Genomic DNA, 20,812 nt, shown 5'->3' on the forward strand with positions numbered 1-20,812 from the left:
AATCGGAAATGAGGTTCCCCGAAATTCGCCTCAGGGTCTATACCGAAGTGTGTGGTCTTATCGTCTCTACGCATCCAACAGCGTTACTCGGGTCCGTTATCAAGGAGGACGGGACGACGAGCTTTTTCTGGCAACTCATGTAACAAAATTGATTACCAGACATTCAAATTCGCTCCGAACCATGAGCGCTCGAGCTCTACGCGCGGCATTCATTAAAAGGGCAGTACCCTGGCATTGATGGAGACAAATTTCGTGCAGTCCCCCACAATGCGGAACACCATTCCGATCCCAGAGACTCCTCATCCATGGCGGACTGTGAGCCCGAGACGCACAATGGCACCTCTGGTGCCTCCCCCCATATCTACTAGCGACTACCCGCCATTGCCTCTGCTCGGTGCTCCGTCGAGTTCATTCTCCCCCCCTCCACTTCCTGGATATATCGTGTCAACACACGTTCTCCCCGCTGCATATCCTCGCACGGCGTCTTCAAAATGGGCCCCGCCGCCTGTAAACCAGACAAAGACCGAGCAACATGCCCGCGCAGAGTCAGATCTGCAACGCCTGATCACGCTCAAGGAATCCCAGGAACACGGAACGCTTTCAGTCCCACCTCGTGGAGAAGTCCTGTTCAACACTGTGAACTGTTACAGGCCGACTCGTCAACGGTCTTCTAGCCGGCCTATCACGTTGTTACTGTTACATGGGATTGGCTTACACAAAGAGGTGAGTAGCGCATAACTAAAAATTGAGCGCGTTTAACGGTAATGCTAGTCTTGGGAACCTTTCCTATCTGACCTATCCAAGTCTCTTGAGTGTGGATCATCCATTTTCATTGACGAGATATGGGCGCTGGAGTTAGTTCAGCACGGTGACGCTGGGCTTATCAATGAACGAGATCTCGGAGACATTTGTACGTCCTGCGTCGACGTTAGGACCATGAATTGACGAGTGCATTCTAGTTGATTCTTCCGACTACGGGCGTGATATAGCAAACTTTCTTCTGAGCTACCTACCTGACGAGCCTTCGCGAAAGCCAGTCGGAGTGAACCTATCACGGGTATCGGAAGAGGAAGCGGCACGTAGGCGAAAGTTCGGCTTCCGCAACCGAACCCTTGCCTGTGTCGCCCATTCCCTTGGTGCATGCTGCGTGTAGGGTGCTTTCGTTCTCAGCACAGCGATCCCATCTGATCACGGTTGCTCTCCCAAGTGTGTACCCCGCAGTCGAGATGCCAAAGTTGTTCTCCTCTCTCATTCTTGTTGAATCCGTATCTATTCCCGAGTACATGCCAGAAGCGTTGGGTAATCGCCGAGCCGAGGCACTTTGCCTCAAGCGTCAGAGTCAATGGAACTCATGGTAGGAAATACGACTTACCTTATGGCGCTCAGCACTCACAATCAAATTTTGACAGGGAAGAAGCATAGTCTTCGATAAGGTCCAATAAGTACTATCGGAAATGGAGTCCGCAAGCAATGGGAGTATACCTCAAGTACGCACTCAGTGCGACCGCTCACGGAACTATTTGTCTCAAAGCACATCCTTATCAAGTACGTTGTCGTTAATTACTCTGCAATCTGTCTCTGACTTAATTTATACTCGGACAACTAGGAAGCGATCATCATGGTGGAACGTAGAATGCCGTTTGAGACGTGGGAGCTCATTGCCTCTATATCGCCGTCTGTAAGGCTTCACTGGATCATGAGCGCAAACAGTGTACGTACAGGAGGTCGCAGAGTTGCGGCAGAAATGGTTTGGCGGAGGCCTGTCAACGCTTCAAATGTTCTACTTGAAGGCATTGGCCATATGGTTTGCCTTTTTGTATTATTCATCGCATGGCTCGGCTGGCTAATGGCAGCTTCGCCCAGGTTCCTCAAGAAGCCCCGACTGTGTTAGGTGCGCCGTTTCTTACCTCTGACAATCTTGGGTGCTTACTGTCCATATAATCAGCAAACTTGGTCGCAGACTTCCTTCGGCACGAATACAGACAATCTTCTGCAATGGGCCCTGTGGCGGGAACAAGCGCCTATGCGCAGTGGCAGGCTTCAAAGTTATAGAATATATTGCTCATGGGACGGCGAGCAGTACATGTTACCGTAGCCACACAACTCCTGTTTCTCACATTAACCTAATGTCTTTAGTCATATGTTATACTTCATTTTAGATTATGTATCCAAAATTTATCAAAACGCCTCGCGCAGGACGAGCTCAAAGAGTGGATACAGGTCTAGGAAAGTTATGTCCTATCCAGTGAACTGTCGTTGCCTTTTGTGGTGCTCGATGGGGTGTCAAAGGTTGAACTGGAGTTCGGGCGGCGACGGAACGGAAACGTCATAGCGGCCATTCACGCTCGGGTACTGAACTTAATACCACCCACGAGATTCAAAGCACCATTGCCGATGGAGAGCGCCTGCGTGCACAACTGAGAGAAGGGTAGCAGTCGGGGTGAAACAGCGGTGCATGAGGAGGAATACCACCCGTCTCGAGTGTAGGAATAGCTAGGACATATTGCGATCATAGGCCGTGGCCACATCGATATAATTTATAACGCGATGGAGCGGAAGATCACTGGCGAAGTCTAGTAATGAGGATCCAGTTGACATTGGCGAAGGCAGAGGAAATGCGTGACGGCAGGCTAGCGAGCAAGTCCCTTCCGCCGCATATAGGCCTGAACCACAAGCTGCTCGATTCTGTGCTCGCGACATGGTCAGCCCGCGACATCTGAAATGACAAATAGATCCAGCTGCTAACCGTTGCTTAACCATCAGTGCGACTCCCTGTGTGATGATCCCCTTCATGATCTGCGACTGCAGCCCTCGATACAGCGCCGCCACCCCACCCTCCTGATACGTCTTCACGAGAACGCCCCGGACCGTCGCCGATCGCTTCGCCTCTGCAGGGGACATGGTCCTGCCTTCGGAAGCCTCTGCTGCGCGTGCAGCCTGGATGAGCGTCTTGGTGAGAATGAGTGGGTAGAGGATGGACACGGCTGTGGTGACGTCATGCGATTAGCTCCGGCGTTAGTGCGACTGGGCAAGCAAGGATGCGGAGCCGCACCTATCGAGCTGGCGATGGCTCCTCCGACGAATGATTGCCCTGGGGTGGGCATGTCGCGGTCTCTACCCCGCAGTAAGACACGTCGGAATGTTTGAAATAGGAGAAGGGAGATCGCGGGGTTGAGAGAGAGGAGGAACGTCGTCTGGAAACCTAAAAGGCGGAGCTCTCAGGTGAACGAACGCCCACTAGCGTCGCAACGAGCGATGCGCACCTCTCTAGAAGCCAGAAAAACCACTCTCCTCATACATCTGCTTCACAGTGTCGGTAAACCCGCTCGTGCTCGAACCCTCATCCTTATCGCCGTCTCGCGCGGTTTGAAGTCGGACGGTGACGCAATTCAAAGGAGTCGTGATCGCCCTGCTGGCTATGCCAGCGAGGTATCCAATTGCCAGTTCTTGCGGGACAGACAACATTGCTCCTCTGGGTTTCCGGCGGGTATAAAGAGAGCGTAGGTACGAGTACGCATAGTAGTAGAGCCCACTGCCAGTGCAGCTACTGTCAGCAGCCTGCCCACCTCGTTGACCACGGTCGATGAGATGTACCTCGAGAGTAAAGTTGCCCATGAATCAGACCCTATTCCGTCATACAGCGATGCAAAGCCGTGCTTCGCCAGTACTTGCTGTAGTGACTTATATTGTCCAGTCTGAACGCGGGTCGTGATGACGTCGAGCGGATAAGAGAGGGTGTTGGCAGACGCCGCACCAAGCGCACCAGAGGAGGCTTGCACGAAAGGTGGGAGGGTGCTCGTCATTGAGACCTTGAGAGTCAAGGATGGGGGTCGTGTTGTTGGAGACGAGCGTGCAGCAGCGTAAAGAGGTCCATCATTCCAGACTTTCAAGGGGCAACGCGGGGCCGGCAAATTCGGGTGCAGTTCTGGGCCGAAGGGCGTGCGCATCTGTTTGTTTGCAGGCGCCACTCCGCTAACGCGCCACTCCGATTCACCCAAGTCCAAAATTGCCCTCGCGTCGCATCCGATACACAAGTTTGAATGTTCCTTGTTTCTTTGTGACTCAATGTCTGAATGAAAGGTCGTAGTGACCCAAATGTGCTGATGAACATCCTGTATATGTCTAGTGGGAAGAACAAGGTAACCATCCTATACAAGGGACGTATTCTCGCTTTTACGCTAATCTTCCTTGAGTAAAGATATCAAAAAGGCGGCATACACGCTGCCAAATTAAGTAACCGGAATTGGTAGCCCCTATTCTGTCCCATCGGCCAACAAAACATACATACAACTAGTTACAGAGCACCAGTGCTCACGAAACTTTATAGTGGCAGTCTTATAGATGTTAATGGCTCCCAAATAGAATTTTAGGAAAAAATATCAAGTAGAAATACATCAATTGCTGCGACAATTTCAAAGTATGCAGATATGGGTTGTATAACTTGCATCTGAGCTGTGGAATATTTGTGAGGATAAACTGTATTATTCAAGTGCACAAATTAGTTTAACTGATCATGTATAGTACATCTGTAAACTATCAGTCCATCAGAATATGTTCTTACAGTATTGATAGCATTGGAATTTTGCAGCATGTTCTTCAGCTACACTATGAGGATAAACATAAAGTGTCCACACATTTTATCGGGGTTAAGTAAGGCATCTTGGGAGTTCAGCTGAAGGGATTTATCATCTATACCATTGCTAGATGTATTAAGATGTGATTGAGACTGACACAAAAGTGAAAACAGGCTAATGTGTCATATAATGCATGCTATGATATTACTTGTCAAGTTTTCCATGCTAATCATTCCGTAAGAGCATATTCTGGTGGACTGATAGTTTACAGATGTACTATACATGATCAGTTAAACTAATTTGTGCACTTGAATAATACAGTTTATCCTCACAAATATTCCACAGCTCAGATGCAAGTTATACAACCCATATCTGCATACTTTGAAATTGTCGCAGCAATTGATGTATTTCTACTTGATATTTTTTCCTAAAATTCTATTTGGGAGCCATTAACATCTATAAGACTGCCACTATAAAGTTTCGTGAGCACTGGTGCTCTGTAACTAGTTGTATGTATGTTTTGTTGGCCGATGGGACAGAATAGGGGCTACCAATTCCGGTTACTTAATTTGGCAGCGTGTACTTGCTGTGAGTGGCTTATGTCGGTTCTCAATTTGCATTCCCAGTTCTCAAAACGGAGCCTGCCGATGGAGCCCAAGTATTATCAAAGGTTGCCCTGAACGTCATCTCCTTGTCTATACCGATCAAGAAAAATTCGATGCCAGCCGAGCAATACACAGCATTGAGGCTGAGCGCTGCCATATTGGATGTCCATCTCTGCCGCTTTATAAAGCTGTCTCAACTCGATTCTGAATGTCAGACCACGACCCTCCATAATGGCTTCGCCCCGCATTGCCACCGCTCCCTTCGACGCCTCTGACGCTGACATCGTCTTTCGCACTTCTGATGATGTCGACTTCAGACTCCACCGCATCATCCTCGCCTTGGCTTCCCCTATCTTTAAGGACATGCTAGGTCTTCCCCAGCCCCCTTCAGACGACGACGGCAAATCACTCCCCATCGTCCCAGTATCTGAGAGCAGCAGGGTTCTAGAGCCGTTGCTCCTGTTCTGCTACCCTGCACCACCACCGGTCATTGATACGCTAAACGACGCTTGCCTTATCCTTGATGCCGCCGCCAAGTACGACATAATCTGCGTGCAGAAAGCAATGGCCATCCATGTCAGCTCCCAGCGCTTTATGGATGAAAACACCGTGGGAGTGTATTGTCTAGCCTGTCGGTACGGGTGGGAGCAGGTGGCTAAGTCAGCTGCACTCTGCTGTCTCAAAATTCGCTCTTTAGGACGACCCAGCATGCTCGCCGAAGAGATGAGGCTTACCACGGCGATCGCTTACCACAGGCTCCTTGTCTACCACGCTGAATGCGGAAAAGTGGCCTGCGCTTTAGGGCGCGAGAATTTTCAGTGGCTTGCATATGACAGCCGTCAGCGTGGAGATAACTGTCATCGTTGTAACCAAGCCGCATACCCAGGGAGCACGGACATAATTTCGCTCCAAGCTTGGCTTAAAGACGCCCTACACGCCGTGGGCGGTGAACTCCTGGAAAGACCCGATAGCACTACAGTTATAACTTCCAGCCAGTTCGACGTCCAGACAAAAAACTATCATCAATGCAACGATTGCATACAATTGGCTTCAAGAGGCAGGTTTTCTGCTATGAAAGAAGTTTTCGCCCAACAAGTCAGGGAGGAAATTGGTAAGGTGGGTTCCATCCGGTGACTCTTATGACCTTTCATTATACTCAAGGGTCTATCAAAGGTCGAATTGGAGTTCGAGTAGTCTTTTAAAGGGAATATGGTAGTAGTCGTTCGGAAACAAGGACTGGCATTTAAAGTGGTTGTAACGTTCACTTACTTAGCAAAATGTAGTGCAAATGGAAGCGTGGCCGTGGTTCGATGCCAGGGCAAAGCTAAAACGCGATCGACTACCGCATGTTTCTGCATGACGCGTGTACATTCAAACCATACGTAGGCACGATGGAAGATGATGCCAATAGCGGTGAGAGTCAGTAAAGGCTAAAGGTGAACGTGCTGGCCGTCGTAAGAGTCAAAGTCCGAGAGAGTTGAGCGGAATAAAGCGCAACCACAGCACGATCAAGCCAAACAGTCAAGTGGAGCTGGAATATAAGTAGTGACATGTGATTCGTGATAACTTCCGGGCGGAGGAGAGAAGGTGTTGGCGGATGCCTCCGAGTCTCCCATCACTGCGCCAGAGGAAGCTTGGTTGAAAGGTGAGACTCGGAGGGTGTTCGTTGTGATGCTGAGACAGTGGTATATAGATTGTGGGTATGAGCGCGCAAACCTAGGTCATCTTCAAGCTTCAAGTTGGGGGCGTCCCAGGTTAAAAGTTTTTCGTGGACGACGCGAGGCCAGTAACCTCGGGTGCGATGGACGTCAAACCAAGGCGCGTATGCATGTGTTTGTTCGGAGGACGAAAGTTGGCCGCCCGCTGCAAGTCGTTCTTCGACCACCGACATTTCTGATATGGGTTTGTGACCTTTTTCTAGCTTCTAGCCGTTCATGATTGGGTATTAATAACTGCATATTCAGAATGCGTTATATCATTTTGATACTGCTTCTGTGACTCGGGTTTCCGTGCACAGAAGTAAGCAGTCAGCGGTTCAGCACTCAACGATCGCCATATGGTATCTCGTCTAGTATGAATTTATACACTTTCCAGACATTCTATTCATTCCGCTTCTTCGTGCAGCATTCCGCAGTCTCACACGTTCAGCTTCTTACCCGAAGTTAAACTTAACCCTATGTCCTCATCTCGCCGCCTGCCGTATCGTTTATCTCTACCGATCAACAGGGTTGTTCTGCCCATTATAGAAACGAACACTGTTATATTACTACGCCTTCAGCATTCATCTTGCTCAGATCCCGTATCCGCCAGAGATTGCTTATACAACACATCCATGTCTCCCACTCGCACCGCTAACGCCCCCTTCGACGCCTCTGATGCCGACGTTGTCTTTCGCACATCGGACGACGTCGACTTCAAATTATATCGCGTCATCTTGGCAATGGCATCTCCCGTGTTCAAAGATATGCTCGGTCTCCCGCAACCGCCTTCCTCCGATGTCGATGAATCTCTCCCTGTTATCCCAATCTCTGAAAGTGGCGCCGCCCTCGAGCCAGTCCTACTTTTCTGTTATCCAGCGACAACCCCAGTCATCAAAAACCTTAGTGAAGCGCGCCTTGCTCTTGACGTAGCCACCAAATACGACATCGCTTGTGTCGTTAACTCCGTGTCTCTCCAGATCAATTCCCCTCGCTTCATGGAGAGTCCCGTTGGGACGTACTTCCTAGCATGTCGCTATGGATGGAAAGAGGTCGCAAAGTCAGCAGCAAGGGCTTGCCTGACGATTCGTTCCTTGGGGCGTCCCAGCGTGTTTTCTCCAGAACTGGAGTTGGCAACCGCTGCCTCGTACCATAGGCTTTTGGTTTATCACCTGGCATGCGGCACAGCAGCTAGAGCTTTGGGACTTTCGATGGGCTGCCGTGGATCACAGATATCCTAGGGCCTTGTAGTCAATGCGGCGTGATGCCAGTCGCGAGAGCGGGCAGGAATATAAACGTGCCTCTGTGGTTTTTTAACAGTCTAACAAGCATTAGCGCGGAATTGGCCCAAAGGCCTGATCACAAAGCGGTTCTCACACCCAATCAGTTCGAGTTGCTCGTAGGGAAGAGCAACGACTGCAGTTGTCAAACCTATATTTCTCAAGGCAGGCTTACGAGCGTTAAGCTCGCCTTTGCCAAGAAAGTCAAAGACGAAATCGAAAGGGCGAGTACAATCTCAGTTCACAGCCAGGGTCCATTCTAGAATCTTACTCGTTCTTCCTCAGGTGGAGCTAGAATTCAAGTAGCGGCTGGATTTGCATTGAGTACGAGCACCTGAATCAGAAATTCGGCACAATCATGTAGCTTCAACAACGATAGCAATGATTAAGCAGCTTGGGTATCATGAGAACATGGAGGATAGTAACTAGAACAGCGTTCCACATTGGAATGGTGGTACTGTAAAATATGCATCGCGATGAAATCGAGTGGATATGTGAGGGTATTGACGGATGCCACTCTAAGTGCGTCAGACTAAGCTTGCACATATGACAGGAGGGCACTAGTAATTGATACCGTGGGTGAGGAATGTATGGCGTTGGATACCAACGCACGGAGGATGAAGAGGTTGTCCGGAATTTCAGAACTTCAGAGCTTCAGGGTAGAACATGGGGCGGGCAACCTCGGGTACAGGCGGCCGGCCCGGAAGGCGCGTGTGCATGTTCGGAGGTTGCCTGCCCGCTCCGCTGCAGATGTTACTACATATTCGACCGACCATCTTCGCTTGCCATCCCATCCACAAAGCTTGAAGATTCCAGCTTCTCTTGCGACGTAATACACATTCAACATCTTTGAAGGCTATATTCTGCCGAAAAGACATCGAGCTATCTGTATCCATCAAGGCAGGTTACACTGCATCAGAGGCATCGATCGGCGGCTTGCTTACCCAGAGCTCAAGCTCAAGCTTCAGCTTCATAAAGCTGCCTCGATCCAGTACTGAGAGTCAGAACACAACCCGCATGGATCTTCCTTGCATTGCTAATGCACCCTTTGATGCCTCTGACGCAGACATTGTCTTTCGTACATCTGACAATGTCGACTTCAAACTATACCGCGTCATCCTAGCAATGGCGTCCCCCGTGTTCAAGGACATGCTACTAGGTCTCCCGCAGCCGGCTTCCGAGAACGAGTCCCCTCCCGTCGTCTCGGTCTCTGAAACTAGCGCAGTATTAGAGCCAGTCCTCCTCTTCTGTTACCCAGCAGTAAACCCCGTTGTTAAGAATTTCGACGACGCACAGCACATTCTTGACGCTGCTACCAAATACGACATAGCTTGTGTTGTCGACTCCGTGTCTCTCCAGCTCACTTCCCCTCGCTTCATGGAGAACCCCATAGCGGTATATTTCCTAGCATGCCACTATGGACGGAAGGACGTCGCAAAGTCGGCAGCGAAGGCCTGCCTGAAAATCCGCGCTTTGGGGCACCCGAGCTTATTCACTCCGGAGCTGGAGCTGGCAACCGCTGCCTCCTACCACAGGCTTCTGGTTTATCACCAAGCATGCGGCAAAGCAGTCGGCTCTTTAGGGCTTGCCAGCAAAGGTTTGCAGTGGATCCCACATGTTCCCTTGAGCTGCGTCTACTGCAATAGAGACTTCATCAGGGAAGGGCTCTACAAAATAGGTGTGCCCAAGGTGGCTTCTTGATATCCTGGCTACGATCAGCGCAGAGTTGGTCGAGAGGCCTGATAGCACGACCATCCTTCAGTCCAGCCAGTTCGAGTTGCTCACTGGCAAGAACCCCAGCTGCAATCTTTGCAGCGAGTTCGTATCCCAAGGCAAACTTGGCAACGTGAAACTCGCTTTCGCTAACAAAGTCAAGGAGGAAATTGAGAAAGTAAGCTCAATCCTAACTCACACTCCGTCGGTCTTTGCTAACCCTTGTTCCCCCAGGTGGAGCTCGAATTCAAGTAGTGATGGTTGCATGTTGCATTGAGCACCTAAATCAATAATCGGCACAAAGCAAACAGTAGCAACGGCGGCTCCGATGAGGCAGCGATGAGTAAACAGAGAGTCATGACAGTATGGTAACTAGCACAAGGTATATGACAATAATATCACAGTAAATATGCAGGAGCGGGGAGATGCGAGGTGATAGATGACAGAACGAACAAAACAAAACAAAGGAGTGTGACACTGGTCTAGCCAGAAAAACGTGCAGGGACAGACAAAAGAACAAATATGAAGCGGAGTAGCGATAATAAATATGTATACCGTAAAATGATCCAGCCTTGACGCAGGTGCTGTATGGTAGAGTGTAACAAGAAATTCTACAAATGATTAATCCCGGTCAAGAAGGCCCAGCGTCGCCAGCAGGGCTTGTCGCTGTTAAACATACAGAGGTCAGCCTGCAACTCAAACAAGACAGAAAATACAGGAGACACGCACCTCTTCCTCATGTACACTACTATACGCGCTCCTACTGAGCCCCACCGAGCTCCTCGGCCGGTGCGCCGCCCAGCCCGTGCTGATTTCCGACAGCGGCCGCGTACCATGCACAGACGCCCCCCTGCTGCTCGTCGCCACGAAACCCGACGCACTCCGCGGGCGACCAGGCGAATCCTGCCCGGGGAAGAAGTCGGGGCTGGACAGGCCGAGCATATCGTACAGCTCGCGCTGCGCCTGCATGAGCGCGCGCGCGCCGGAGGCCGACGCCTGCGCGGACGACATGCCCGACGCGCGCGTCGCAGGGCCACCGTTCGTCCCACCGCCCATGCCCATACCGGACGCGCCAAAGGGGAGTGGGAGTGGCGGCACGGGCGGGATGTCCTCGATCGAGAAGTTGGACCGGATCCCGGACGAGGGCGCGACGAGGCTGTTGCGCGTGCCGACGCTGCTCACCGACGTGCGTTTCGAGCGCAAGCCGGCTTTGGACGCGCGCACGCTCGACTTGCGCACCGCCGAGATGCGCAGCGAGCGCCGATTCGACACCCGCGGCTTCACATCGGGCAACGCACCGGCGTCCCCGTTGTCATTGTTGCTGCTTCTGTTGCCACCGTTGTTGCTGCTGCCGGCGCCACCGTCCTCCGCCTTGACCCGCTCCTCGAGCGCGTCCAGATCCTGCGCCGCGTCCTCCGCATGCTTCCACGCCTCATCGCGCTCCGCCTCGAGCGTGCCGATACGCTCGTGCAGCCCCTGCGCCTCCGACACCTGCTTCAAGAAGCTCGCGTTCAGCTTGCGCAGCGCCATCGCGAGCGCGCTCGCCGCATGCACGTCCCTCAGGCTTTTCAGCTGCGCAAGTTGCTCCGACACGCGATGCAGCTCCTCCGCGAGATGATCTAACGCAGACGCCACCTCCGCGAGCTCCTCGAGCGCCCGCGCAGCCGTGACCGCATCGCACGTCTCCGCCCCGCCTTCAATGTGCGTCGCAAGCGTGCCCATCAGACTCCACCGCTTGCGCATCATCATCTTATACCGCGCCTTCACATCCGTGCGCTGCAGCTCAAGCCTATGCACGTCCTCCGGAATATCCACATCCAGATTCTCCAGCCTCAGCACGCGCACCGACGTCGCCTCCGCCGTCTGCTTGATCGCGCGCGACACGATCTCCTGCAGCTGCGCAGACGACAGCGTCCACTGCGCCGCCTCGTGCGTCAGCGTGCGGTACTTGAGCGGCGGCGCCTGGAACTTCGGCGGCGGCGCCGACGCGGACGCGTACAGCTTGCGCCACGACGTGCCCCCCGCCACGCCCGGGCCCGCGCGGCCGGGGCCCAGCGACGACACCGAGCCGGTGCGGTCGCGAGTGAGGGGCCCGAGGGGTTGAACGGGGCCGCTGGGCTTGCGAGGGCCGGCGGGCATGGCGGGTCGCGAGCGTATCCGCGCACGCGGACTGTTGTTCGAGTGCTCCGAGTGGTTCGAATGCGCCGATAGCGGGTGGAGATGGTCTGGCGCGTGCTCGTGGGGCGCCACGCCCTCGTGCTCGTTGATACGATCGTGTTGGTCCACATGCGCAGGCGGACTATCCGTGAAGAACTGCGGATGGTGATGCTGGTTGTGGTGATGATGTCCCTGCCCATCCTCCTCCGCCTCCAACGAAAGCCTCGGTGGACGATCCCGGTCATTCACAACATCGTGATATGCAGGCGGCGCAATAAACGACGGCGTGAACGACGGCGACGACGATGCGCCCGAGTGCCGCGAGACGCTGCTGCCCCGCCGCGAATCAACTTCCACGACTTGCGTGTGATCGTGGCTCGGGGATGGGGAGTGCATCGACGCTGGCTCTGACGGTGGCGGGGGAAGGTCCATATACTCGATCGGCGAGCTCTCGACCGACGACACGCCGAGGTTTGGCACAAAGCTCTCCGGCTGCGACTGGGAGGACAGAGCAGAATGGAGCGACGGGGATGCGGAGTAAGGAAGGGACGGAGTCGGCAGCGGCGACACGCTGCCCGTGCTTCTAATTGAGGGGGGAGGCAGGGGACTGGGGGTGGCGGAGTCGGGTAAAGGAATGGCAGCGGGAGATAGCTCCGAGTTCGAATGCGAAGAAGAGAGGACAAAGTTTCCGTTCGAGTTTTCCGCTACATAGTCGTCGTCGTCGTCGTCAGGGTCATGATGCGTGGTAATAATTGAGGGCGCAGAAGCAGGTGGCGTCGTTTCCTCTGCTGCGAGTTGTTGTTTAGCCGAGCTCTCCCCATCATACGTCGTCACATGCGACAACGGCGAAGGGCGAATCGACGTGGTCGGAGACGTCGCAGCCGACATTGCCCTCCTATGAACCCCAGGTGGCGACCTCGGAAACCCACCACCAGACGAGTCAGGCGACCCATTCTCGTTCTTGACCTCGTACGTCGACCGCCTCCGCGGGGACGTCGATGACCGCGTCGACGAGCCCACCAGAGGCGCCGCCGGCGAGCCAGGCTCGAAATTCAGCGTGATTGAGCGCGTAAGCCCATTTTCGCTGCTAGCACCGCCAGAACCAGGACCCGACAGCTCCTTCCCCTCATCCACAACAGGCGACAGCGTCGCCCCCCGCCCTCCCTTGCGCCGCATGGACACAGCAGGACCATGGCTGTGGCTGTGCGGCGCAAAATAATACTCGTCGGACGAATACAACGGCGTGAACACCTGCGGGGTTTCCGGGAACGTCGGATAATACTCGTGCCCGTGCTCGTGCCCGTGCTCATGCTCGTGCTGCGCCGAGCTCTGGTACCGCAACGACGACTCGGGCGACATCGTCAGATAGTCCGACAGATCGTCGTCCTCCCGCCCGACATGGATACGGCTCGGCACCGGTTTCCGCTGCCACTGCGACTGCGGCGCCGCCAGCGAGGCAGAAGGCGCGACGGGGATAGAGAACATGCTACTATCCAGCGTCGAGCTCCGCGACGCCGTCAGCGGCATCTCGAGCGTACCCGCCGGCACAGCGGATGTGGGCACCTGTTGGGTGAGCAGCATCGACGAACGCGATTGCGGGTGTAGCTGTTGACCGAGACCCGGCATGTTCAAGTTAAGCGACGCGACGCCGGGCGTGATGGGCGTCTGCGGCACGTGCATCAGCGAGCTGTGGCGGTCGCCGATGGGGAGCAGCGTGACTTGTTTCTTGTTGCGCGGGTGCACCTTCAGGTTCAGCCGCGGGTCGGATCCCATGCGCTCGACTGCCAAAAGGGAAGGGAAGGAGAGTGACGAGGTGGGACGCATTAATCAGCGATTCAATAGGACAGAATAAAGCAAAAACAGATCAGATCAGAATAGAACAAACGAGACAAAAATATAAACCACGCACTTCTCCCCCTATTCGTAGGCACCGACATCCCCACCGACCCCACAAACCTCGGCCTCGTCGTGCTCTCCGAGCGCCACGGGCGATGCGACATCGCATACGACGACGACGACATCTCCGACGCACCTGACGCCGACGACGCCGACATCATCATCTCCGACGCACTCGGCGGCACGAACTGATAATCGTCCAAACTATGGTCCGTCGGACTAGGCGACAGCATAGGGTCCGAGTGCGTTCGCCGGTGCGCCTCATCCTTTTTCGTCGAGAACTCCAATTCCAGACTCGGAGCCCCGGATGTAGGCGCTTCTGACGCGTCCGAAGACGGAAGCGGAACACGCGAAGCAGACGCGGGCGCAGATGACGTCTCCTCAGCGGACGGGGTATCAGCAGGCGCGGACTGAGCCTGGCGGAGCGGACTCGGCGGGGAAAAGGAGGAAGGGGACGAGGAGGAGGCGTCGTTGGCGGTCCTGGGCGGCTCGAGGTTCGCCATCGTCGGTACGGGCGAGGGCAGCTCCGGGATCTGCGCGAGATTCGTCGTCTCTACATACGTCGACGTCTCGCGCGTGCTGACAAACGCAAGATCGTGGCCATTCGACGGCGGCGGCGGCGTAAGCACCAACCTCTGCGCCTTCACCTGCGAATCCGAGTGCCGCTTGTCCGCCACGGATGCGCCGCGCTTCTGGTCCAGGAAGATCGCGCCTGCGCCTGGCGGAACAGGGGGAACGGGTGGGACGATGGGGCCCGTCTGCGACTCGTAGTCCAACACAATCTCCCCGCCACTGATCCGTCGATCTCTCCAGTATGGCGAGTTCGCCGTGGGCTGTTCGCCCCGAGGCAGTGTTGCAGAGTCCTGTCGCGTCATCGTCGCCTTGTAGCGCGAAGACCGCGTGTCGCCGGATGACAGCGTGAACGCGTTCGCGATGAGAGCTCGTGCGAGAGTCGTTCCTGACACAGCAGAGGCATCATCGCTGGAGGAAATGGGCGAGGGCTGGCGGGATGGGAGGGTGTTCCTTCGTGCGACGCCTTCTCGGGGTGGGTGTTCGGGGATAGTACTATTGCTGCGGGCAACGGGCAAGGCGGGAACGAGGCGATCCCTCTCTGGGATCTTGATTGGCGCTGGGATAGACTTCTTCCAAGTGGAACCAGCCTGGAAAACGATTGTCAGAAAAGGGCCACCCCAGCAACGGGGTGACGGCATCGCTTTACGGCACAATCTGGTTACAGTACTCACCGGTACAGACGAGACATCAGTACTGGTCATCCCAGCAGACGGCAGGTCCGGCGTACCATCAACAATGGGCTTTGAAACATGAGCACGGTTAACGCGGCGGTAAGAGGCAAGAACGCACCTCTGGCTCGATAACCTTGGGTGCCCTCGGGCCTCTCCTCAGACTCTCGCTAGACGCCACCTTCTCCACGCATCGTTCTGAACCTGATGCCGCACTGTCCGGTTTCGGTGATGGCGATCCACCATTCTGCCGCCGAAAGATGGCCTGGGACCAGTCGCTGCTGAGAGTTGGGGTGCCCCTGCCGCACTGAAGCAGCTCCTGGGTCCAGTCGGACTCATTTTCGGGGAGGTCAAGCTGGACCTGGGGCGAGTTGTCGAAACTGCGGCTGTGCAAGGAGTCGACGGTGGAGTTGCCGAGAGAGCCTTGTACGGAATAGGGATTGGCGTCGTGGTGGTAGTCATGAGCTTTCTCGTGAATGTCAAACACGTCTGGCGAGGCGAAGGAGTCGATGGATGACGGGGAGGGTTGCGGGTGCGCTTGGTGGGCCGAGGTCTTGCCGCCCTTGGCAGCTTTGTTTCGCTTACCGCCCTTGACGGTGTTGCGAACGAACGAGGAGAGCATGGCTTTCCTCTCTCCGAGCTCGCCGGTGAGAGACTTGCCAACAGCGTTGATTCTGGACGCCAGCGGTGGTACAAGAAAGGACAGGGATGGGGGAGTGGTGGGACAGGGAAAGGGACGCAGTGTAGTGGAACTAGCGAAATGGCAACGAGGTGTTGTTACGCATCAATGAATTATTTGCATATATTTTTATTTGAACAGCCATCTGCCTCCGGTGTTCTGGCGTCCGTCGTCGTGCCTGGCTCTCGCGCCCACCCATCCACCCCTGGACACCGACGCACCCTTCGAGGACCCTCGGAGTCGTTGTGGGGCCTGTCTATGACGAAAACATATCCCACTCCGACACCAGCCTCCTTGCTCACTTCTCACTGTATCATGATCAAACTCCCATGGTTGTAGAGTGGGTGTATGCGCACAACTCACCATCGTTTCAGGCGCTTGACGGGGCAAACCCTGACACTCTCCAAAAATTGAATCTGTCAATTCTGTCAAACAGCAGGCAGATCGCTCAAGAAAGGCCAAACCGTCTTTCCGTGCACCAAACCTGTGGTAAATCAACCGCATCTTTCTCCTCCGTTCAATGAGACCTAACGAGGCTGTACAACAACACGAACTGTGCATCTGGGATGGCGGGCGTTTCACGCACATAGCCTCCCCACCCCTAGCGCCATCTCTTATCACCTCCTTGACAGCTCCCCCGCCACAGAGCTCTGCAGATCATCCAGCCACCGCCTCAGCCACTTTCTGCAATCGCCACGCAAACCTTCGTTCAGACGCGCGGCATGTTTTCCCGGTGCCCCCAGCCTCCGGATCATCAGGAACCAGCTCCCGTGCTCTGATATGTCGAGCCTCGGAGCCTATGATCTACGCCCACTTACCTGATAAGTACGAATGAATAAGGCGCAGCCAGCTCAATCTCCGTCCACCGAACGTTAACCTTGCCCGCCACTGCGCGGCCACTTACATACTCTCCCTGATTAGCGCTCGTTGATGCAAGGCAAGGCGAGAATACGTCAAAACACCGGAATATGCAATCGCGCACAGATCACTAGAATATGCAATGAAGACGTACTGGGTTTCAGATGTTCACATTTGGAGACGGCGAATCTGGCAAAGAACGTGTGATTATGCGAAGAAGTACGACAAATGTGCGGTGAAAGAGTACAAAATGGGGTAACGAGTGAGGGTTCATGCATTCATGCGAGAAACACCAGAATAATAAGCCGAAAAGCGGGCATACGATAGATTAGGGAGAGATGAGGGCGGGCGCGCGAACTTGAATGAACAGGCGCCCTAAGGATGAGAAAACGGGAATAGTATACGGAAGGGAAAGGAAATTTGAAGGAATGTATGATCTGGTCTGTGCGGCGCGAGGGGTTCCAGTTATGCAAGAAGTCATATGCCCAGACGATCCTAGTGCAGACGCGGTGCACAGGTCGTGGTCAGGAGAGATAGGACAGGATGAGAGGCGCGTAAACAAGAAAGAGAGCTGTCCGGGGTATGGACAATATTAGCGAATCAATCGAGATTGTGTCACGAACCGAAAGAGAACGTCCGATGATAATAAATCAAGAATTGGTCATATGTGGGAAGAGAAGACTCTGGATTTAATGATCGTGAGGGTGGTGGGAGAAGGAGTGGCAGACGGGATGATGAACAGATAGACCTGTAGGGAATGATATCAGAACCGCTGCAACAACACACTTGACAAACCCAATCTCACCTCAACAGAAGAAAAACACAAGCAGCAACATCATCCGCCGACATGACGTTATACGTCGAACATTAGCGCCCTAGCAAAAGAACGGTCCAGGCCCGGGCAGACTACCCAAACAACCGCAGCTTCTGCAACGCGTCGTCCACGCTCTTACGCTTCATCTCCATGCGCTCATACGACGGCCGCTCCGGCTCCTCGTCCCCCTCCTCGCCCTGCAGCGACGCAGCAACCAGCGACTCACACCTCGCGCGCGACTCGCGCCTCTCCTCCTTCGCCCGCGCACGCTCCGCCCTCGTAATCTTCGACGACGACGACGGCGATGGCACCACCTCCGGAATCGAATCCAGGAGAGAAGACGTCGTCGTCGGCGTGAGCGTGAGCGCCGCCGTGCTCGATATCGGCGAGCGTGACGACGCGGACGCGCCGGACGACGGCGCAGCGTCCCGGTCCTGTGTGTAGTAGTGCGGCTGCAAGAGCGCAGGCTCCGTCTTGGCCAGGTACTCCATGTCCAGCCGGAGCCGCTCTGCGCTCACGCCCGTGTTCAGGTCCACGCGCTGGGGACTGCTGCCCCTGCTCCGCGTCCCGGGCTGCAGCCGCGTGGGTGAGGACGCCCTCCTCGTGCCCGCGACATAGTCAAACCTCGGGCCCCAAGTCGGCGAAGCCTCCCCCTCCATTCCTCTCTCCTTCTCATGCTGAGACTGACTGGACCGCACATGGGCATCAACCCCATCCGTCTCCTCCTCCTCCATACCACGGTCAGACCTGTCTCTGCCCTGACTCTGGTTCTGGTTAAACACAATCTCCCTCAACCCCTCGATCTCATGCGCCTGCCTCCTCAAGTCCTTCTGCAGCTCGTCGATCGTCTTCATCATCGCCCCCTTCTCGTCCGCGTGCCGCCGCGTGATGCGCACGATCGAGTCCTGCAGCTCATTGTGCCGCAGCCGCTGCCGATGGATCAGGTGCCGCATCTCGTCCACCGTCAGGCACGAGAGCGGGTCGAAGTCGACCGCGGGGCGGCCGGCGGGAGTGGTGCCAGCGCCATTGCCATTGTCTGGACGGCTGGATGCGCTCGGAGGGGAGGATGGGGAGGGGCCTGCAGACGTCGAGGCGTCTTTCGTGTTCTCCTTAACCGCATCGACCGGTGTTGAAATAGTGCTCGCCCGCGGACGAGCCCGTACCGCCGCACCCCGCGACGCACTCGGCCCTACCGACCCTCCAAGCGTCGACGCAGCCTGAGAAGCACCCGCGCTCCCCAGCGTCGGCGTCGGCGTCGGTGTCGCAGTACCGCCCACGGGCGGAGGCGACGGAAGCGGTCGAGACGGCGGCTTGGACGGCGCCACAGCGCTGTTCTGGAACGACGACGGCCGTCTGGAGATGAAAGGCTTCTTCAAGCTTGCCTTCGAAGAAGCAGACGCAGAATTCGACGGCGAAGCTCCGCCCACCGCCGCTGGGCTCGGACTGGGCGCTTTCTTGGCGGCGCCAGTGCGCTGCGCCTCCGGGCGATCGGTGTGCTGCGGCGGCGACCTGCTTCGATCGCGCGCACTCATACCATCATGGGATGATGATGGGCCGGCGCTGGGAGCGCCGGCAGTAGCAGTACCATGGGGGGTGGTGGGTATTGTGGGCGAAGGGAGAGCTCTGGGTATGCGCATGCTCCCGCTGGTGCGCTTCGAGAGCGACGCAGCGGTCTCCCCTCTGAACGCGGGCTCGCGCGATATGCGCGTGCTGCTCCTCTCCGCGGAGGACTGCGAGGTGCGGACGACCTGGGGTATGCCCGTCGGCGGCTTCGAAGCCGAGGCCGACGAGGGCCCCGCTGCGGCGGAGGGTATCGTCGGGGAAGGGGGTATCTGCGCAACCTTGGATGGTGGCTTGGTGGCTTGTGGTGGCTTGCCATGCAGCTCAGAAAACGGGACGACGAAGAGGTCCGTGTATTCCTCCATGGGGAACTCGCGCTGAACCACGGGGACGTTGCGTATGGGGTGGAGAGCGGAAGGACGCTCTTTGCTCGCGCGGCGAGACTCAAAAGACAGATTAGCTATGTGAGTGCTGGACGTGTTGTTCGTAGGGGGTGGGGTGCTCTGGCTGTTCTCGGCCGCGACGGTCGAGCGCAACCGTGACCTACGGGACTTTGTGTGGGTGAAGTGCGCCGCGAACTTGGACCCAAAAAATGCGGATGGCATCTGGGGTGACGGAGGTGGTGGCGACGAGGGGGTAGACAGAGCGGATGCGAGGGTGGGGGAGGGGGAAGAGGTGGACGCAGAAGACTTGCGGGCTGAGTCTTTCGAGCGAGGTGCCGCCTTTAGCAGGCCGTTTCTGTTGAACGAAGTGGATCAGCACGACCTGCGTTCCAGCATCCCAACGTGTCTAAAACCGACGCGAACGACGCGCACCGGACACGTGAAGAACGCGTCGATGTCACTCTGGGCAACTGAGACACTCACCCAACGCTCGCGGACCGCGAAATCGAGTCCGACGCGGTGGCTGGTATGGAAGACGCCTGCGGTGGCATCTTCGCGGAGAGCTGCGTCTGCGACGAAGCGGCCGAAGGAAGCCCCCCTATCTTCTTTCGTCCGATAAATGGCAGCATCGAGCGTCTGGTCTTGGGCAACGCGCTAGCTTTCGGCTTCTCGTGATGGTCAGTCGCGCCAGAAGAGGTGGCGTTGGGCGCGAGTTTCGTGTTCGGTGAGCGTGCTTCGTGAGGTCGAGGGGGTTCAGACGCGTCGGGTGTCTTGAGGCCGGACCGAGCCCGCATCTGAGGGATGCCCGTCATCGTACCCGAAACTAGGTCCTGTGGACAGGATCAAATCGACTCGGAGGGGAGAGGGGGGAAAGCAGAAACGGGGACGTGCAGGCTCCAACGATAAAACCTTTTCCGACCCTCTCTTCGTCACGTCGAGCCACGCTGAAGAGACGCTGGAGACGGAGCGCGCAAGGAAGGCAAGGAAGAGGAATAACCTCGTCTAAGGTAGAGCGGCGAATCGATCGACGAAAGAAGCTGCGGTGGAGGTTGGTGGGTTCTCGGGGCCCATTGAAAACTTGAAACCAGGAAGCAGACGCGGCCGTGGTTTTACGAGGGTTGGAGACGCCGACTGGATTTGTCTGGGACCATTTTTTCTTCTGTCAGGGCGAGGGTATGAATGACGATTCCGAGAGGCCGGCCCTTGTGTGCTGAGGCGGTTAGCTCTTATTCGCTTCATTCAGTTCTGACAGCTCCCCGGGTATCCAGATTTGTCCCCCAAAAAGGTATGGACAATAAGTGACCGCATGTCCCTGGGTAGATCAGCTGCGGATAGCGGGAAAGTGTAGCAGGGCG

The 20,812-nt window shown here is 55.6% G+C and overlaps 7 protein-coding genes across 7 annotated transcripts; 3 read left to right on the plus strand and 4 right to left on the minus strand.

The window, feature by feature from the left end:
• Window positions 1–267: 267 nt before the first annotated feature.
• CONPUDRAFT_74086 (uncharacterized protein) lies at window positions 268–2,052 on the plus strand (the record flags this gene model as incomplete). The annotated part of the gene is made up of 8 exons (XM_007771633.1): window positions 268–723; window positions 772–910; window positions 960–1,079; window positions 1,171–1,354; window positions 1,434–1,545; window positions 1,607–1,711; window positions 1,864–1,891; window positions 1,946–2,052. 8 exons carry the CDS (start codon window positions 268–270, stop codon window positions 2,050–2,052), a joined length of 1,251 nt encoding a protein of 416 aa, XP_007769823.1.
• Window positions 2,053–2,440: 388 nt separating this feature from the next.
• CONPUDRAFT_166445 (uncharacterized protein) lies at window positions 2,441–3,104 on the minus strand (the record flags this gene model as incomplete). The annotated part of the gene is made up of 3 exons (XM_007771901.1): window positions 2,441–2,685; window positions 2,747–2,984; window positions 3,053–3,104. The coding sequence occupies 3 exons, from the start codon at window positions 3,102–3,104 to the stop codon at window positions 2,631–2,633; spliced, it is 345 nt and encodes a 114-aa protein (XP_007770091.1). The 3' UTR covers window positions 2,441–2,630.
• Window positions 3,105–3,151: 47 nt separating this feature from the next.
• CONPUDRAFT_166446 (mitochondrial carrier) lies at window positions 3,152–3,947 on the minus strand (the record flags this gene model as incomplete). Its single annotated transcript, XM_007771902.1, has 3 exons — window positions 3,152–3,202; window positions 3,264–3,532; window positions 3,595–3,947. 2 exons carry the CDS (start codon window positions 3,945–3,947, stop codon window positions 3,268–3,270), a joined length of 618 nt encoding a protein of 205 aa, XP_007770092.1. The 3' UTR covers window positions 3,152–3,202; window positions 3,264–3,267.
• Window positions 3,948–5,410: 1,463 nt separating this feature from the next.
• Window positions 5,411–6,373, plus strand: CONPUDRAFT_74088 (uncharacterized protein; the record flags this gene model as incomplete). Its single annotated transcript, XM_007771634.1, has 2 exons — window positions 5,411–6,295; window positions 6,341–6,373. 2 exons carry the CDS (start codon window positions 5,411–5,413, stop codon window positions 6,371–6,373), a joined length of 918 nt encoding a protein of 305 aa, XP_007769824.1.
• A 1,138-nt stretch (window positions 6,374–7,511) lies between these two features.
• Window positions 7,512–8,117, plus strand: CONPUDRAFT_58410 (uncharacterized protein; the record flags this gene model as incomplete). The annotated part of the gene is made up of 1 exon (XM_007771560.1): window positions 7,512–8,117. The coding sequence occupies one exon, from the start codon at window positions 7,512–7,514 to the stop codon at window positions 8,115–8,117; it is 606 nt and encodes a 201-aa protein (XP_007769750.1).
• Window positions 8,118–9,852: 1,735 nt separating this feature from the next.
• On the minus strand, window positions 9,853–15,880 carry CONPUDRAFT_166449 (uncharacterized protein). The gene is made up of 6 exons (XM_007771903.1): window positions 15,285–15,880; window positions 15,167–15,235; window positions 13,936–15,082; window positions 10,599–13,807; window positions 10,104–10,535; window positions 9,853–10,047 (listed from the first exon to the last, which is right to left on the minus strand). Exons 1-5 carry the CDS (start codon window positions 15,783–15,785, stop codon window positions 10,491–10,493), a joined length of 4,971 nt encoding a protein of 1,656 aa, XP_007770093.1. The 5' UTR covers window positions 15,786–15,880; the 3' UTR covers window positions 9,853–10,047; window positions 10,104–10,490.
• Window positions 15,881–16,938: 1,058 nt separating this feature from the next.
• CONPUDRAFT_137981 (uncharacterized protein) lies at window positions 16,939–20,771 on the minus strand. The gene is made up of 3 exons (XM_007771904.1): window positions 19,941–20,771; window positions 17,506–19,812; window positions 16,939–17,448 (listed from the first exon to the last, which is right to left on the minus strand). The coding sequence occupies exons 1-2, from the start codon at window positions 20,267–20,269 to the stop codon at window positions 17,607–17,609; spliced, it is 2,535 nt and encodes an 844-aa protein (XP_007770094.1). The 5' UTR covers window positions 20,270–20,771; the 3' UTR covers window positions 16,939–17,448; window positions 17,506–17,606.
• Between the last annotated feature and the right edge of the window lie 41 nt (window positions 20,772–20,812).

This window comes from Coniophora puteana (assembly GCF_000271625.1).
Source record: "Coniophora puteana RWD-64-598 SS2 unplaced genomic scaffold CONPUscaffold_8, whole genome shotgun sequence".
NCBI classification, from domain to species: domain Eukaryota; kingdom Fungi; phylum Basidiomycota; class Agaricomycetes; order Boletales; family Coniophoraceae; genus Coniophora; species Coniophora puteana.